General features: G+C 41.1%; 1 protein-coding gene across 2 annotated transcripts in view; it reads right to left on the bottom strand.

The window, feature by feature from the left end:
* CERS6 (ceramide synthase 6) overlaps positions 1–20,328 on the bottom strand; it is a 276,337-nt gene that overhangs the window by 180,872 nt on the left and 75,137 nt on the right. For both annotated transcript variants that reach the window (XM_005857533.2, XM_005857534.2), the window contains exon 2: positions 6,541–6,646. In XM_005857533.2, coding sequence (XP_005857595.1) covers positions 6,541–6,646 — 106 coding nt within the window. The remainder of the gene's footprint in view (positions 1–6,540; positions 6,647–20,328) is intronic.

Genomic DNA, 20,328 nt, shown 5'->3' with positions numbered 1-20,328 from the left:
TTTCTAATTTCTATGCCTTGATGTTCTTTCTTCTTATCTATTTGCTAATTAAATATAAAACTTAGCACAATGTAAAACAGTGGTTATAAACACCCCTATCTGTTCCAGACTTTAGTGGGAATACCCTTCTGTTTCTCATTAAGCAAGAGGCCAGATCTGGGCCTGTGTGCCTGATATGCAGGTGTATTAAAGGAAACCACCTCGCCTTAGTTAGATAATTTTATTTTAATCAAAATGATGTTATGTTTCAGGGTCCATGGAGATGATCATGCATTTTTTTCTCCTTAGATCAATTAATATGATATATTATTTAAATAGATTTTTAATACTGAATTCAGGGAAGGAAGGCCTTGCACTCTCTAACAGTGGTTCTCAACTTGTGGGTCGCAACCCCTGAAAATACATCCTACATATCAGATATTTACATTACGATTCATAGCAGTGGCAAAATTACAGTTATGAAGTAGCAACGAAAATAATTTTATGGTTGGGGGTCACCACAACATGAGGAACTGTATTAAAGGGTCTCGACATTAGGAAGGTTGAGAACCACTGCATAAACCCCACTGGACAATGATGAATAATTCTTTTAATGTGCAGTTAAGTTTATTTGCTAATTTTTATTTTGAATTTTTCATCAATATTAATAAGTACAATGGTCTCTAGTCTTACTTTTTCATAAAATCTTTGTGAGACTTTGATATTAATGTTTCATTGCTACATAAAAAGAATTTGGGTGATTTTCTTAATTTTCTATGCTTTGGGATAGTTTAAAATAGCATTGGAATTTTCTGCTCTTTGAGAGAGTGTTATATTTTTCTGAGAGCATCTGAGCCTGGTTCAGACCTAAACCGGCAGTCGGGCATCCCCCTAGGGGTCCCAGATTGGAGAGGGTGCAGGCTGGGTTGAGGGACACATACCCCCACCCCCATGCACAAATTTCATGCACCAGGCCTCTAGTTGTTAAATATGTTTGTACTTCTGTTACTTGATTTGGCTGCTTAAACTAATATGCTTTGACTCCCAGCTACTAGAGATTAGGCATTTAGTGAATTTACTGTGCCTCCCACCCATATCTCCCTTTCCTCTCTCTATTATCATTTCTACATTGTGAGAGAAAATAATGTTTATGCCCTGTCTTGCCTGTTCGGTCATCCGAATCCTCACATTTCTTTCTTAGTTCTAAAGTTTAAATGTATTGAAAACTCACTAACATTTCTAGTTATCTATTGGTCAGCTGAAATTAATGATTATGATAGCTTCTTCAAAAAGGACTTTTGCGAACAATTCCCCAAATTTTTGCATTTTTAAAATCTGTCTTGACCCTTTACACAGTAAAAACAATTTGCATTATTTATAAAATTCTTAGTTCACATTTTCCTTGAAAATACTGAAAATGCTGTTCTGTGGAATGTTGCTATAGAGAGGATTAAAGTAATGCTGATATTTTCCCCTAAATAAGTGATGTGATTTTTTGTTTGGCTGATCAAAGAATTCTTCTCTTTTTTTTTTTTCTTTTTGGCTTGTGTGAATAGTATTGGCTTTATTTTTTAAATTTATCTTTATTTGTTGAAAGTATTACAGATGTCCCCCTCCACCATTGACCCTCTCCACCCTGCACCCCCCCAAAATTATCATTTTATTTTTCAAGTCTAACAATTTTTTAATATATAAGTCTTGGTGCTAACCTTCCTGGGTCAATTTTTGTGACATTTTCATTAACATATTAAAATAAATCTCCATTTACTTTTAGATAATTTTCTTGAATTACATCTTCCAATATTTATTCTACTTTGCTTTTTCCTTAAAGGATTTCAATTATGCAGATGCTATATCTGCTTGGTCTATGTATCTAATTATTTTTAGCTCTTTTTTGTTTTACTTAATTCAATTTTATTATTTCTATCTCCCATGTTTCTTGTTGAGTTTTCTGCAGTGTCTAGCATTTCCTGTTTTCTTTCCAATTTTGTCTTCATTTCTGGGATAGTCTTAGTACTTTTTTCCTGAACCTACCAGCTCACACTGCATCTCTTTCGTTGACCAACCATTTTTTTTTTCTTTTGATGTTGTATTTCTTTTTTGTGTCTCCCTCCAAAGTTATTGCTTTTTTATTATTATTATTTATGGTGAAATATTTTATCACAATGTTCATTTGCCCTGTGGCCTAATTTTTCTAATAACTATTTATTAGCCCATGACCTTGTCTTTGGTGCTGTGAGTGTTCCTTCTTTATTACTCATCATTGAGGGAGTTGGATTTTTTCGACCATCTCCTGATAGTATGGGGAGCAAGAAGGGTGTTTTTGCAGTTTAGCTGCCATCAAGGTAGACTGGCTCCTGAAAAAGTGCCTTCCATGTGGTCTTCTGTGTACTTCCTCTACCTCTCTGAATTAAACTGAGTCCAGGAGGACATCTGCCAGCCTTGCTCACCAGTTCCTGTACCTTGTGTTGCAAACACTGTGGATAGAGCTTTTGTCTTACCTTCAAGAGCTGTCTTTCTTGCTGGCTTTCCTAAAATCAATCCCCACTGGGCCCTCCATCTACACTTCATGCTTTTCACTTCCTGCTACTTGGCTTCTGCTCAGCCCCAACTGTTGTTTGTTAGCTTTTATATATATTTTGAAATCTAAAGATATATATCTCCTAGTTTGCCAAAAATAAAGTGTGTGAGATTTTCTTTCTTTTTTTGTGTCTGTATATTTTTAGTGTTGTGTTTTTTATTGTACTTCATAGTGTTTTTTCCCTTTTTAAATATCTTCACAGAAAGAAATAAAAATTGCTGACTTATAGAAACATTTTTATACCAGAAATACCTAGGTTAATTTTAATAATCACAATCAGTACTGAGAGGGAAAAGCAAAGCAAAAAGGAAAGAATGTGGATAAGTATAATAGGCAAATGAGAGAGAACAAATTATAGGAAGTTTGCCTATCTATATATATAAAACCCTAATATGCAAATAGACTGAACGGCAGAACAACCGAACCAAACAACTGGTCGCTATGACGTGCACTGCCCACCAAGGGGTGCTCACGGAACATGGCAGGCATTGGCAGTAGGTGGCAGAGCGCGCAACATGGAGGGCATTGGCCACAGCAGGCTGGTGGAACAGGTGAGCGGGGTGCCAGTCCAAGGTGGAGTGCCAGTCGCTGTCATTGGGGTGAGCCCCTGATGGTTACTGAAAATTCTTTGCTCCCACGTGCCGCGGTCTTGCCTGGCACTCGCACCTGCTGCTGGCGCTGGCCCCACTTGCACCCGCTGCTGGCACCCAGCGCCAACCCTGACTGCTCGGCGCTGTCAGCGGGTGTGAGCGGCGGCTGCCAGCCCTGACTGCCCCTGAGGGCTTCTCCTCCTCCCCCTGCTCCTGAGGGGCGATTGGGACAGCAGCCACCACTTGTACCCACTGACAGCACAGAACGATTGGGGCCGGCACCAGCAGCAGGTGCGAGCAGGGCTGGTGCCATCAGCATGTGGGAGCCGTGGCAGTGGGAGCGGGGCTACCGGCAGACAGGGGACCGGGGCCGCGGCAGGAAGGGCTGGGCGGGGGCTCAGAGGATGGGCCGAGGCCCGCCCCTGTGCCCACCGCAGCCTTGTGGCCCACAGTTCCTTTGAAGGTGCACGAATTCATGCACTGGGACCCTAGTATATTTTAAAACAGCATAACATACCCAAAGTGGGTTGTAATATAATTTCTCTGGATCATTAAACCTGGTTTCATATTTGACATATATATTCCTCCCTCAATGGTTCAAGAATTGATTTGATTAGAAAAGTGAGGCTGCTGGAATACAGAAGGAGAATCCTCAAAAAATATATTTATATATACACACACTTTGAATAATTATATATTCCAACTAGAGGCCCGGTGCACGAAAATTTGTGCACTCAGGGGGGTCCCTCAGCCTGGCCTGCACCCTCTCGCAGTCTGGGACCCCTAGGGGGATGTCCACCTGTCAGCTTAGGCCCGCTCCCTGGGGTATCGAGCCTAAGATGGCAGTCAGACATCCCTCTGGCAGCCCGGCAGCCCTCAGGGGATGTCTGACTGACAGCTTAGCGCTGCTGCAGAGGCAGGAGAGGCTCCCGCCACCACCGCTGCACTCGCAGCCATCAGCCCGGCTTGTGGCTGAGCGGAGCTCCCCCTGTGGGAGCGCACTGACCACCAGGGGGAAGCTCCTGAGTGGAGTGTCTGTCCCCTAGTGGTCAGTGCATGTCATAGCAACCAGTCATTCCCAGTAGTTCTGCCATTAGGGTCAATTTGCATATTACCCTTTTATTATATAGGATGGGTTTAATCTGAAAAGAAAGAAACATCAATTGAGCTATCAGCTGTTAAAGTCTGTATACATTTTTGGGGACACCTTGTATATAGTATACTAGAGGCCTGGTGCATGAAATTCTTGCACTCAGGCGAAGGGGTCCCTCAGCCTGGATTGCAAGAGGGTGAAGGTCAGGCCGAGGGAGCCCACTGGTGCACGATTGGGGCCAAGGAGGGACACGGGAGGTTGGCCAGCCAGGGAGGGACCGTGGGAGGGCTCCAGGGCGTGTCCAGCCCATATTGCTCTGTCCCAATCAGCTGGACCCCAGCAGCAAGCTAACCTACCAGTTGGAGCGTCTGCCCTCTGGTGGTCAGTGCACATCACAGCGAGCGGTTGAGCGGCCTTAACATATCATTAGCATATTATGCTTTGATTGGTTGAATGACCAACCGGACGACTGGACACTTAGCATATTAGGCTTTTATTATATAGGATATCTTTGACCTGGAACCATGTTGTCAAGGGCAGAATGTTGGATGATCACTCAAACACATATACATGTTCCAACTCTCCAAGTCCCGCTACTTCTATTCTGCTCAACCTATTCCTTCCTCACATCACAAATAACACTGGAGAACTACAAAGAATTCAAGGAAAAACAGTTACAACTTTTGCTGCATTTATATTTAAAATATGAGGCTTCTGCTTTAATCATGGAAAAACTTCTAAAAGAATCACCTTAGAAACTAAGAGAATATGATCATTAAAATTAGCTACAAACAAATATTCTCCGGAGCAGTGAACCTGGCTGCAAACTCCTTTTGTTACCTCTACAGAGGAAATTTCCCCAGTAAACATAAACAACATAAGGCAAGGGAATAAAATGTCCACGGCAGGATTTCTAAAGGGAGGCATGCATTTAGGTAGAAAACTCACTTTATTATGCATTTAGAGCAGTTCACAAGGAAAATAAAAAATATGTTGTAATCACATTAAGAAGTGAACTTGATACCTTCCTGCATAACTGCATTTTTAGGGGCAAAAAGGTATTTCACTGCAGTAAACTGATATGGTAAGCGAAAATGCAAGTGTTTTCTTAATATTTTCTTCCTTTAAAAACTGCATGATATGTGCCCTTTCAGGGTAAAACCTGGCAACCTAAGACTACCAAACAACTTTTCCTAAAATTCCATTCATTCTTCTCTTTTTCCTAGCAGAGATGCAAAAACAACACCTGGTGCTTCTTCTACTTTTCCAGGGAAAATACCATTTTTAAAAGGACAGAGGGAAAAACCCTAGAGAATCTTGGCAGGAACAAAGACCATAAAATAAATAAAAATGTTTGAGTATTTGAATTAACAGTATTAAGACAAGAAACAAATGATACAAATGGTCACCCACACAGATACCAAAAAAGGAATAAAATTTGCTTAACACTGTCAAATAACATCTTAAAAGCCTGAGTAAGTCTCCCAGGAAAATGAATGAGGGAACCATGTACTACACAAACACACAAATTAACCATTTTATACAAACACACAATACTTCTCACAGAATGATACACTTTTGGCTTTTTCTATTTTTTGTCCATGTAAGAGTAAGATAAGAACGATATGTAAGAGTAAGAACAAAATACTTTGATGCTGTGATTTGCTTAATTTCTCATGGCTTTAGATGGAGGGTTTTGGACTTCTTTCTCCTCCTTCTTTGCTCTTAGGGAGACAGCATCTGGGAGAGGGGGAGGCAATCTTTCCCATCTCTTCTCCTTCTTGCTCTCCTCTTCCCGCTCCTACTTTGGACTTGAACTCTCAACAGAATGACTGTCTCTTCTATTTTCTCCACAGTGAATCTATAACTTATAACCCATGTTCTCCCTTCATCCATGTCACAACTCTTCTGGCCTCCACTTATTGCTTGCCTACGTACCACGACTGCTAGAACATATGAACGATGCTATAAGCAACCATTACACATACTGTTTCATGTCACGTGAGATTGAAAGAGACACAGAGTTAGCCTAACCACTATCTAATTAACACTGTTCTTCCCGACAAGCTTCTGAAGTCGACTTGAGAGTAAACAAACAGGTCTCAAACATGCCCACATTTATTCGGCGTCTACCCATTTGGGCCTAGTCACAGTGCCTGTGAGCCTTCTAAGAGCACCCCTTCCAGCACGAGGGCAGGCAACAGTTCGTTCTCAAACCCGGGAGAGAAGGGATTGGCTGATTTCAGCCTGAGAATTTCAGTCGCGACAATTCACATCCCAGGAAGGGAGAGCCATACCTTTGTGATTGCAGTGAAGACCTTCTCCAGAATGGCATTGGGCTGGGCAACTTGGGGTCCACTGGCCTGAATGTTGAGGGCTATCGCACACGGTTTGGCTACAAACCTAAAAAAAAAAAAAAAGTCATAAGCCATTCTTTCTATAGCTGGCCTTAATGTCACCAGTTACACATTACTCCATTTGTCCCAAATAGCATTTTGTAGGTGGATATTGCCAACACTAATGTTGGTAACTACAAAACAGATTTAACTGTTTTTCTCTTCTTTTGTCCCCCCAGCAGTAATAGTAAAAAAAAAAGAGAGAAAAAAAAAGAAATCCTTTAATTATTTTTTGCATTTAACTGTTTTTCTCTTCTTTTGTCCCCCCAGCAGTAACAGTAAAAAAAAGAGAGAAAAAAAAGAAATCCTTTAATTATTTTTTGCACTTTATTATATTTTAAAATTTATTTTTACTGTTGAAAGTATTACAAATGTTCCCTTTTCCCCCACCAATGATCCCCTTCGCCCCGCTCCCACTGCCTCCCTAGGCCTTTGCCACACTATTGTCTGTGTCCAGGGGTTACACATATAAGTTCTTTGGTTAATATCTTCCCTACCCCCACCTTTCCCTCTGAGATTTGCCAGTCTGTTCCATGCTGCCATGTCTCTGGATCTATTTTTTGGACAGTTTATTTTGTTCATTAGATTCCACATATAAGTGAGATCACAAGATACTTGTCTTTCTCTCACTGGTTTATTTTGTTTAGCATAATACTCTCCAGGTCCCTCTATGCTGTCTCAAAGGGTAAGAGATCCTTCTTTTTTATAGCTGCATAGTATTCCATTGTGTAAATGTACCATAAAACATTTAAACCTCTTGATCCTTAAGTTCTAATGAGACTAAACAGATAGAAAGATGTCAAATGACAAACAAAAGTGTATAAGTAAAATATATAAACAAAACAAACCATGATTTTGGAATGACATCATTTATAGCCTTCTTACTAATACCTGACTAGCAATAGTCATATTTTTACTATGAGAAAGTGCTTATCGAGCATCTGATTGCACATGTAGAGAGTGGGCTTTTGATTGTCCCAGTCATAAAATTGTCCGGTTTTGTTTCTATAATCAAAGTGTTCTATATTCAGCCTCAATTCCTTATGGCTTCTTAAAATTTTTCGCTTTTTGGTTATTTGCTTCTTTCTCATAAAGAGTAATGCAGATGTCAAACAGCATGATATTCCAGACAAGTTGAAAAGTCTGAATGATTGCAAGCCTCAGCGGCACTGTTTTTATCCTAAGCAAATGCCTACGTCAGGAATGGGAAGAAGTGCTTCAGTTCCAGCCATGCTTGATGTGTGAGTGAGGTATTGAAGGAGTGCAGGCAGAGGGCACAGGGCCCCAAAGATATGGTGACTAGTATCTAAAACATTTTTAAAAAGAAAAAGCACTTACAACATTAAGAGTTGTTTTGTATTAAATATGCAAGAAATAAGGCTCTGTTAATGCTCCTGTTCAGTGTGGCATTTAACATTTTCTACTAAACATACCTAATAATAGACAAACATGTAAATTGACCATACCTTCGCTATGCTAACCAGCCAATCAGGAGAGTATGCAAATTAACCCAACAAATATGGCAGTTAATTTGCATACGTAGGCTCCAAGAGGCGGAGCGAAGCTGGTCGGCCCCGGGGCCGGAGCAGCGAAGCCAGATGGTTCCGGGGCCAGAGCAGTGAAGCCAGAGGGCCCCGGGGCCGGAGCAGTGAAGCCAGAGGGCCCCGGGGCTGGAGCAGTGAAGCCAGAGGGCCCCGGGGCTGGAGCAGTGAAGCCAGAGGGCCCCGGGGCCGGAGCAGTGAAGCCAGAGGGCCCCGGGGCTGGAGCAGTGAAGCCAGAGGGCCCCGGGGCTGGAGCAGTGAAGCCAGAGGGCCCCGGGGCCGGAGCAGTGAAGCCAGAGGGCCCCGGGGCTGGAGCAGTGAAGCCAGAGGGCCCCGGGGCTGGAGCAGCAGGGGCCTCTGCTTGCCTGTGCTGGGGGAAGGCCTGATCAGCAGTGGCCACATGCTGCTGCAGGGCCCGGAGAGTGAGGCAGGGCTGGACCGGAGAGTGGGCGGTGCTGCGCGATTTCGAATCATGCTGCCAAGGGAAGGGAAGGCCTATTGCATGAATCTTTTTGTGCAACAGGCCTCTAGTCTATATATATAAAATAGAGAAATATGCTAATTAACCAGGACGCCATAACAGGTGGACTGGACAGGAGGAGGTTGCACGTGCAGCGTCAGGGGTGGGGAAGCAGGGGCCTCTGCTTGCCTGCGCTGGGGGAAGGCCTGATCAGCAGCGGCCGCAGCTGCTTCAAGCTGGTTGGAGTGTCATCCCATACACCAAAAGGTGGCATGTTTGATTCATGGTCAGGGCACATACCCAGGTTGAGTTTGATGCCTGGTCAGCGCAACTGCGGGAGGCAACCAATGGATGTGGCAATGTTTCTCTTTCTCTCTCTCTTTCCTTCCCCCCTCCCTCTCTTCCTCCCTCCCTTCCTTTCTCTAAAATCGATTAAAAACAAACAAACAAACAAAAGTAGCCACAGGGACACGACTCGTTAAAAAAAAAAAAAAGCCACCCAACCAGTGTGGCTCAGTGATTGAGCATCGACCCATGAACCAAGAAGTGACTGATTAGGGCACATGCCTGGGTTGCAGGCTCCATCCCCAGTAGGGGGCGTTTAGGAGGCAGCTGATTGATGATGTTTTTTTCTCATCGATGTTTCTATCTCTCTATCCCTCTCCCTTCCTCTCTCTCTCTCTAAAAAAAAAAAATCAATAAAAACATATCTATATACATAAAAGCCTAAGTGACCGTTATGACCGAACGACCAGAACAACCGGTCAACCGGTCGCTATGACGTGCACTGACCACCAGGGGGCAGATGCTCAATGCAGGAGCTGCCCCCTGGTGGTCAGTGTGCTCCCACAGGGGGAGCACTGCTCAGCCAGAAGCTGAGCTCATGGTTGGCAAATGCAGTGGTGGTGGCGGGAGCCTCTCCTGCCTCCAGGGCAGTAGGACATCCCTTGAGGGCTCCCAGACTGGGAGAGGGCCCAGGCCAGGCTAAGGGATCCCCCGCCTCCCAAGTGCACGAATTTTGTGCACTGGGCCTCTAGTAATAATATAATATGAAAGTATCACCAAGACTCATTTAATGTTGGCAAGTGGTTAATGTACAAAATAGATCATGAGTAAATCCTAGATGAAGCATCTTTTTAACAACTATTGATGAGATTATAGAACAGTAAACAAAGAAATTTAAGTCAAGAAATTCACTCAACAGAATCTCTTCAAAAGCAACTTCCTCACCTTTGCTATCCTCTTCCAGCAACTTAAAAAGCATTCAAAAAGGTTCTTTCAGTATCTATTGCACAATACCATGTTATACACATCTCTCCTATCATTTCTAAGCTTCAAACTACTTTTTAAAAGCTTTTCTCTAAATTTTGAGAACGAATGCAGTAGCATCTTGAAGGCAGCACATTCCTTGATCACCAAACATTACATTTTGATAAAGTTACTGAATAAATATCATGCTCAGTAAATAGATTTTTTAAGCAGTATCCAAAAGCTAAGTGGGAATCATCTCTGCTACTATCCAGCTGCAGAGCCCTCGCTGAAGAAATTAATTTCTCTGTGCCTTATAATCCTCATATGTAAAAAATTATAATAATTACATATGTATATAAATTGCATGTGTATACAAACACATGTTTAAACATAATGTTAAACATGTAACATATGTTTAAACATAATGTCAGGCAGTGTCTTTGTCTAAAATCACTGACGGTAGCCATGTGTATGTTTTCATATCATAGCATTTACATAGCAGGGCTTTTCTGGGCCTCATAACCCACTCAGCTTCAGCTAAGCTATGCCAAGCCATGACATCCAACAAGTTCTAAAAGCACCAAGCAAAAAGAGAAGAGAACAGGAACCGAGACAGGCAACTGAAAATGACAAGGGTATCATGGAGGGTAACCACTTGTCTCAGTTTGCCCTCACAGTCTGCTTGTCCTTGCATCGTTAATAATGGCACCACCTTTACTGGCAAAAGCATCCCTGTTTGATATATTGCCACAAGAATTTTTTAAGTGTCTTCATGTGGACAATAAATGGTAGTGATGACCATCATCATGCTATCAGGGTCCTTGCTCATCTATACCTGGCCTCTCAGGACCCAAAACTCCCAGCTCCCCTATCCATCCCCCTGGCCCTCTAGGGTACTGTGCCCACCCTTAGCACCGGATAGTTGGTATGAACATGTGTAGACCTCATCCGTGTGTGTGGCCTCCATGAAGGCATGAGGGCCTCCGTGAACGTCCACATTTCCAGAGCCTAGAACACAAACTCATTTAATCTTCCCCTGGCCAGATGAGGCAGGATGATCGTCACCCCCACTTTGCAGAGAGGGTTGGAGAGATCCTCTGCCTCAGGAGAAGGGGGGCAGAGGACAGCATATTTCTTTCTCGGGAAGGTCAACGTTATTATCAACTCCCTGGCTTCATTTACTAGCCAGGCTAAGTCCCTAAGTCTGAGGATTACCAGGGAGGGGTATGGTAAGAGAAATGAAAGACAAATTTAACAGGATCAATTTAAAGAATGAAGCACTTTACAGTTTAAATGGATCATGGTAGGGATGTACAAATACAACAAAACACATGAATTCTTTGAAGGAAGTTACTATGTTATAGAATATTTTTATGTACATGCGGAGTAAACTGTGGGCACCCAATAAATATTTGATGGATGAGTGAATGACCAAATCAAGTAATTCAATGGTAGGTACCCTTACTATCTTTTCTGTAGAGGCTGTGCATTTTAATTCTCTAGTCATTTGGGACTAGAAGCCATTTCTAAAATTCCGATTGACTCTCTGAAATCAAGGCTGCCTTGCGACAAGCACTTGTGTTATACCAACACCTCACCAGGCATTTTCTTTTCAACTTACCTAGTACAGACAGCCAAACACTTAATTTACAAGATTTAAAAAACTTCATAAGGTAGGCAGAAAACATTAATTTCAAATCCCATATGAGAGGAACGGATGGATATAATTTTTATCTTCCTAATAGTACCCAGGTTATAGGAAAAGAAAGAAATTTTACTTGTGTTTATTCTCCAAACAATTTGTGAATCACTACTAGCACTTTTCTTTTCAAAAAGCATATCAGATACCAAAAAAACAAAAAACAAAAACAAAACCCAAGACACAACTACCTATTGTCATGGTCCATTAGAGAAAAGCTGGATATTTTCCCCCCAATGCTGGCTCGGACAGAAGTAAGTTCAGAAGAGCTGTCTTTCACAAAGCCTGTCTTAAAAGACAGAGAGCGAGAAATTGGATGGTGGGGTAGAGTACCTACAAATACAATAGTTGAAAGAAAATATGTATTTTCAAGCTTTGAACATTACCTCTACCTGGAAATGCTCACCCAATTACTTTTTTATCAAAGGCAGCAATATCATCTTCAAAAGATCAAACATCTATAAAGTACTTTCATGTAGTATAACATACTATTTGAAAGTAAATACACTAAGGATGCAAGCTTTGAGGAATACTAGTCTCAATTTAAAGGCAAAGAAAGCACCTAAAACATTCCTACTTTTAAATTCTATTGAACAGCATGGATTTCTATTTTTAACCATGAATTGGACATCTCCACACAGTGTTGAGGTAAGCTCTGGGCTGTGGTGTGGCTATAAGTATACAGAAAACAGGAAGTGATTCTTGCACTCAAACACATTTACAATATGGGAAAGGAGATTAATAAGAAAATTAATGTTCACAGGTTATCTGTCAGTTCTAATGACTTAATACTATGTAATCATCTTCAGTGGGGAGCTTGACCAGAGACTTTTAGCCCTTTCTAATTCTAGCATTTCTTATACTTTTCAAAAATAATTGGACATGTGGTATGGACACGTGAGCATTAAAGAAGGAATAGAGAGAAGTGATTGATTCAATTCATTGCCTGACTACCAGCACTTCCGTAGACTCCAACATTCATCAGTGATAGGGGGCCATGGCCAGGGTCACAGTAAATATTAAAATTTTTAAACTTACAAGAAAAGTATAGATTGTATTTTAAAAGCTAATATGTGGGTGCATGTTTAGATACACACGTGTGCATGTGCCTGAGTGAGTAGGCATGTGTGCATGACTGTGTATTCTACAGTCTTATCTAAGATTAAACTGTCTCAAGAAAACAAATAGTGGAAAGAAACCCAGTTGGAGACAGCAAACCTGATACTTGTTAGTAGTTACTATTGTCAAGTGCTTTGCAGAATAAACTTTTTTTAAAGCCCAACAACTCTTTGAAGTAAATAAAAGTCCCATTTTACAGAAATATAAACTAAATTTCAAAGAAGTTAAGGGATCTGCTCAAGGTCTTAAAACTTAAAGTAAATAGCTTACACAGGATATAGACCCAGTCAATCCTAACACAATCTATTCATAAAAACTATATTTTCCCCTTTCCCTAAAATAATAAAAGATAAGTTGATGAAAGAAGTATTGTTAAAATATGTGTGATATGGTCATACACTTTCACTGAGTATTCCTACTTTTATGAATTTATTTAAGGAAACTTGTCAAAGAAAAAAAGCCATAAATGTAAAGATTTTCATGCACTGATATTTCTAATAGGGAAAAACAGTAGCTAGCTTAATGGTTCACTAACAAATGACTCACTGAGCACCTGTGATACCTCAGCCCTGCTCTAAGTGTTGGGATGCAGCAGTGACAAAATGCCTGCTTTTATGGAGCTGACACTTTAGCAGGAAGAAGATAAAAAATAAAGTGGTGCTATGCTGGAAGCTAGAGGGTATTTTGCTAAGCAAAATAAATCAGACAGAGAAGGACAAACACCACATAATGTCACTTACATGTGGCATCTAAACAACAAAATAAATGAACAAGCAGAACATAAACAGACTCAGAGATACAGAGAACAAACTGATGGTTGCCAGATGGGAGGGGAATGGGGGTCTTGGTGAAAAATGTCAAGGGATTACGAAATACCAATCAGCAGTTACAAAATAGTCACGGATATAAAGTACAGAACAAGGAATATAGTCCATAATATTGTAATAACTGTGTGTGGTGCCAGATGGACACTAGGATTATCGGGGGATCACTTCGTAAGTTATAAAAATGTCTAGTAATTATGCTGTGCACCTGAAACTAATATAAAATAATACTGAGTGACAGCTATAATTGAAAAAAATTAATTAAAAATAAAATAAAATAAAGTGGTGTATGTTTTTCCAGATAATGAAAAATACTATAGAGAAAAATTAAGCCTGCTAAGAAGGATGGGGTTGCAGTTTTTAATATTTAACTGACTGGTCAGGGAAGGACACTAAGAAAGGGAGAAGACTCCTGAAGGAGGTAAGAAAATAAACTAGAAAGAAAATTGGGGAAAGAACATTCTGGAAAAAACAGCAGCCAAGGGCAAAGGCCCTGAGGAAGGAAGTATGACTGAGATGTTGATGGTACATCCAGAAGGCCAATGATAAATTCCAATGCTGACAAGAGTAAGGAGAAACAGCTACTGTGGTAAATTGTTTCTGGGTCCCTAAACAGAGATAAACAGTCTTTGAAATGCAATTTACCAGTATTTAGCAAAGTGTTAAAATGCTTAAGCTCTTGTAGGTGTTACTAGTTTTATATCCTATTAGAAATATACCCTACAGATATACTGGGGCATTTAAAAAAAAAAGTTTACTGCAGTATTGCCTGAGATAACAAACAAAAAAAGAAAGGGAACAAATGTTTGTCAGAAGTATACTTGTGAAATATGGAATGGAATTCCATGAGGCTGTTAAAATTAGGTAAATTTGTTGTGCTTCAAGACACAACAATAAATATAAAATGCAAGACACAGAACAAGAAAAATATCCCATTTGTGTAGTTAGAAACACTTTTATTGGGAAGAGTAGCAAAAAATTGTTAATGGTGATAACCTTTTGGGGTTAAGTACAGTGGGGCCTTGACTTACGAGTGTCCCAACTAACGAGTTTGAGATATCAGCTGTCTCTCGGTCGATTTTTTGCATTGAGTTGATAGAGTAATTAGAGTTAAGGAGCTCCTTAACGAGCTCAGTCTCGGAACGAATTAAATTTGTAAGTCAAGGCCCCACTGTATATTAATTTACATTTTATATGTTTCTGTGCTATTTAAGTTTGTACATTTGTATGCTTTATATTTATTTAAAGGTAAACATTTAAATACTTTCATTGCATATTTAATGACATGGAAAAATGCTCAGAAGCAAGAGGTAAAGCAATCTTTATATGATGATCACGTATACGTACATTTCTGACATATGAGGAATAGAATAAAGAAATAAAATGGAGTCACTCTAGTCAAGCTGCTAAATTACTAAAATTAAGTAGGTTGAGACGTGAGGAAACAATTCCATTCTTGTTTTAACTAGCCTGGGAACTTGAACTTTTGATCTTTCAAGTCCTACCTCGGTGCCTGGATGTACATGAAAGCCTCTATGCCTGAAGGGCTAAGGAGAGAAAGTTCATGTACCCAGACCACCTGCCATCCAGTTTGCAGACCACGAGTCTTTCAGGGGATCACCATCTCAGACCAATCCAGAGACGAAGAATGCGAAACTGATTCTTCTCAGGAATGAACATTTTGCTATGAGAACTCTTAGATTTTCTGTCTTCTTTGGAATACTCTGGGTATTACTTAGCTGTGTTTCTGGTTTGCAAACTCTAAGAACCTTGAATAATTCTTTATCATTTATTTCTAACCAAAGCCTCCTGATTTCATTTATATGCAGCTGACACATAAAAGCTAAGCATAAATACTAAAAGGTTAACCATGCCTATTGCCAGGTAATAGGGCTGTGGCTTACTTTAACATTCTTTTTTATGCTTTTCTATATTTTTCAACATCTTAAAATGAGCCTGCAAACTCTTAATACCAAAAGTAAATACCTTTAGAAATAGAGATGAACAGGATGATCTCTATGCCAGGTAAAATTCAAAACCTCAAAAGTCACAAAAACCGGACACAAAAAGCTCTGAGACACCTGCATTTCATCTAATTCCATGGAGCAATTCCAGCAAAAGATCTCACTGTGACTGAGACAAGGGAGAGATTAGTAAAGGCAACAAAAACGAGATGCCATTTTAGTACCACGTCAAGTAAAGAAAAGGATGAAGTTCAAGTCAATGGGAGCACCAACAGGTATGAAACAATGATGAAACTTCGTCAAGAAAAATGTAACCAACATTAAATAGATAGCTTGAGAATTTTAAAATGCTTCTGCCTGTGCCTGGAGAGACGCCACACAACTTCTCTATTTCCTTATCTGTAAAATGAAAATCATAATTACACTCTGTCTTATGTTGGAAAATGTTTCTAAATCATTGGCCTCTTGAGACCCATTGAAAAGGGATAAAAACAGGGGAAGATGGTATGCAGACTGGTGTGCAGGCAGAAGAGAATACTCTTCCTAGGACAAAATATGAAAGTTTTCCAGGTAGAATCACATAGTAGAGAGAAAAACTCCTTTAGTGAATCTGCTCTGAGCTGGCAGTGTTGGAAAGCTACTCAATATTTCTGAACCCTAGTTACCACAATTATAAAACAGAGACAGTAAAACCTACCTTGCAAATGTTGTGTGAGCACTGACAAAATGAATATAAACCTCACACCATGGTGCTCAACATCTGGAAAGTATTCCATAAGTACTGGCTACTCTTAAATTTTTATAACAAGAAGCATACATTTTACACATTAGGAGGACTTCTAGTCTGTGCTGGTCATAGACTCATAGAGGGAAGTGTGTTACGTAATAGGCAGTGAAACAGGGATGAGCAGAACAAGGATGATGGGCCAGGTACAGAAGGTCACTGGGTGGAAAGTCCCTAGGACCTTGCCCCCAGGGTAACCTTTCCTCCCCTAGCCTATCACTGGCCATGCGGGTTAGACCCCCTGACCTTTCATGTCACTGGTCTGGAGATTCAGACCCTCCCCTCCCCTTTCCTCCCCTAGTCCTTGGGTTAGACTCCCTTACAGGGGAACAAACAAGGGGACAGGAGAATAGCCTTTAAGCATTAAGCCCCCAGGACAATGAGTTCTGACACATCAAATACATCTAGGCCTTAGGTATGTTTCAGCTCCAGGCCCAGAAAAGCAGCAAAACCAGACAAGCGACGACATGGCTGACATTAGGACCAGCTGCATTGACTAATGACCCCTTTGCCCAGTTGCCAACTAATTAGTAGAGAGTACAACCCTGAAAGGACACACCCGGAAAGCTAATGAATATTCGATTGGGATCCTCCCCTGAGACCTTCAGATAAAAACCTTCAAGAGGAGGACCCAGTGTGGCTCTCCTTATGGAGCACACTCTCGCTTTCCCCCACCTCTTTCTTCCTTACCTCTCTCTTTCCCCCTCTCTCTCCCCCCTCTTTCCCTCTTCTTCTCCTTCTCCCAATGGCCCTTCTTTTGCCTCTGTAACTTGTTCCCTGAGCCCACAAAGCACAACTGGCTTACGTCCTTTACAGCTCACTTCTACCTCTGTGACTTTCTAAATAAACTTTCTCATAGAGTTTGAATCTAGGCTCTGAATTTTTTCTTAGCCAGAACTCAAGTACTGAGTTACTGAACCAAGGTTGGGTCTGACTCCACTGATCTAACAACTCAGTGCTGTTTCTCCACCAACACCTATGGGAAGAACATAAGATTGGCAAAAACGAATCAAAGAGCCAGAAACTCAAGAGCTTATTATGCCACTTGGTCCAGCCTCCTTCCTCCAAACCAGATTATTCTTTAGAGAGATCATTCAAAAATTTCCTCTGAGCATGAAACCTCCATGTACATTTCTTTGCAATTTCTTGTGAATCTATAATTATTTCAAAAAAGTAAAACACACACACACACACACACACACACAAACCACATCTTCCCCTGGAATCTTATTTTAGTTTTTTATCACACTTGAATCAAAATGTTCTTCCTGCATTATCCTTTCTTGCTGAAATGTAAACCCATTTTTTCTTTCCTCGGCCCTCTGGAGAGATGGTCCAGTCCGTAATCTCCTCAAATATTTGAAAGCACTGATTAAGTCATCCTGCACTCTTCTCTTCAAGAATAAACAGCCTGGATCCTATAACCCTTTCTGCATCACCGTTTTCTTTTCTAACTAAATTTTTACTTTTTAGTATTTTAAGGAGAATTTTCTGAATCTAACTTTATTCTTTAAGGAAATGGAAGAGACCCTTAGACAATAGCTGCTTTGGTTAATAAATAATAATTGGCAGAAACTTTGTTGTGGTTTGTTTGTTGTTAAAAATTCACAAGCAGCTCTCTAATAATTACAGCTACACCATAAATAGCTGGTAAAGAGGCCTGTCAGTCTAGTCTACTTCAACCTTATCGGAGGGCCAGATCAGAGACCGGAAGCCACCAATGCCATAACCGGAGAGCTAAGATCCTTGGAAAGCACAGGCAGGTCTGAGAACGTCAACACTGTCTCCTTGCTATGCATTTCCAGGATTCTGGGGGAAGAAAATAAACAAACTCCAGACTTGCGATATTTCACCATGGGTTTATTACAACTATTTGAGAAACAGAATCTAGTTGTTAAAGACAAAGCTCATGAAATTCTAAAAAAAGTGTGTCTTTATTCTAACAATGAAAAATGTGCCCCCCTGCATGTTGCATAAAATAAGATATAAAGGGCATTAAAGATATTTTTAAGAAGAGAAATTATAGCATGCGGTCAGGAAAGTCTTTAAGACAGTACCACTAGGAGTAAACTGATTTTTTTCATTGCATTATGATGATAAAAGTGAGGTCTGGGAGATTTCAAGCCCTCCTGTAGCCCATTAATCGTTTAATTCCATCACATTTGCCAGCTGCCTTACAATTCACAAGCGCTTTCACACTTCATCTCAGTCAATCTTCAAAAAGTCCCCAAAGGATAAGCAAACAGACTTTATTATCACTGTTTTACAAAAGAGGAAAATAGTTCATTCAATGTTTCAGTGACTTGAACTAAAAACGAAGGGATTCAGGTACATATTCATAACCGTTATTCTACTCCAAGAACTGCACTCTGCCAATATTTCTGACTGTCTGCACACGCTCATGGACCTGTGGACATCTCAGTACCAGGAGTATCGTCCACTGGTGCCTCAAAACCACAAACAATGCGTGATGACTTTATGGAATTTCAAGACAGCAATTCATAAAGGAGAGACTCATAAAGGTTTTCATTTAAGCTTATGATCTGCCAAGATACTAAAAATTCCCCCCAGAAAAATTTGACAGCCTAGCACCAATTTTAACACCAAACAAGACAGAATGAAACAGAATGAAGGAAGCGCCCTTCACACACTGACAGGAAAGAGCGTAATTAGGAAAGCTGACTCTCAGCATCAGCAGAACCAGTTTCTCGACTATAAAATGTCAAAGTTGGAGGATGGCATATGCGATGCACTGAGCACAATGCCGGGACAGAGCAGGACCTCAGGGACTGGCCTCCATCACTTCACAGTCCCACCCCATTATCACTGAAGGATTCCTCAAGTCTCAGCATAGACAAACTGCTTCACATAGACAGAGATTGAGTCTAATGAGAACATTATGATATTTATTTGCCCACCATAACAGTTTACTTTAATTCAAGGCCTTATACTTTTTACAAGTACTCAATCTCTTAACTTCATTTGACTTAATAATGAGTAATAACTAACACGTAGAAAGGGAGGAAACAGGGGCCCAGAGAGAATATCATCCCCAAACCTAGAGGCAAAGCTGATCCCGAATACATAGCTTCTCTCAGTTGGTTGCTGTTTCCTGTTCTTCTCTCATAGGTGACAAGCTATCCCAGGATTGACTTGTGTGGTGAACATATGAACCTAACAAATTTGCAAAGGAATTCGTTTGCAAGTCCTTCAAGTTCTTGTACAACTTCTGCCCAAGGAACTCCCTGTGTGAGTCTTGGGCAGCATGTGTTTTGGGTGCTGTGCTTTCATGGCAGCATGGCTGCGACGTTTTCTCTCAGACAGCATGGATCCACAAGGACCTCGCGAGGAAAACGCACCAGGAATCATTTTTAACAGAGAGAATTCAACAGAAGGACCTGGTTAAATTGGTACAGGAGTACTGAAAGACACAAAGGCAACCCTGAGATGTCACAGAGGAAGTCCTAGGTAAGGGTGAGAGAACAGAGAGTAGAAGTTGGGGAGGGACCCTCAAAGAGCTGGACCCAGACCCGTAAGGAGGAGAGGCCAGGCTGGGGACAGTCAGAAACCAGAATCAACTGCTGAAAACAAACCATCTCTCCTGCTGAAGATCTGCCGTTAGAGGTGACCCTTTCAGGAAAGGAGGTAAACACGAAGAGTGTGTCTGGTCTTCCTCCTCCAGCCTCCCTCCTCCAGCCATGCAGTCCCCCTGTAGGACCCCATATTGGCAGACACCATAGGGAAAGTGCTGGCATAGGAGCAATGTGGTTTTTAGGACCTGGGTCCCAATGCCACAAACAAAATTAGAAGGGGGCGTTTGTAGCTGAGCCCTGATGGCTCAATGATCAGCACAATACTCCTCCCATTCTCTAATTTTCACTCTGGGGATGATTCTTCCAACTGGGAGTCTGTCTTCGTTTGGCTGCTGTAGTACAGCTGATAGTTTGTTGGTGGCTGCTGGATAAGAAGCTAAAGAGAGCCTGGCCTGCATGGCTCAGTGGTTGAGCATCAACCTATGAACCAAGAAGTCATGGCTCGATTCCCAGC

This window comes from Myotis brandtii, unplaced genomic scaffold (assembly GCF_000412655.1).
Source record: "Myotis brandtii unplaced genomic scaffold, ASM41265v1 scaffold112, whole genome shotgun sequence".
NCBI classification, from domain to species: domain Eukaryota; kingdom Metazoa; phylum Chordata; class Mammalia; order Chiroptera; family Vespertilionidae; genus Myotis; species Myotis brandtii.
This window is presented reverse-complemented; position numbering and strand designations above follow the sequence as displayed.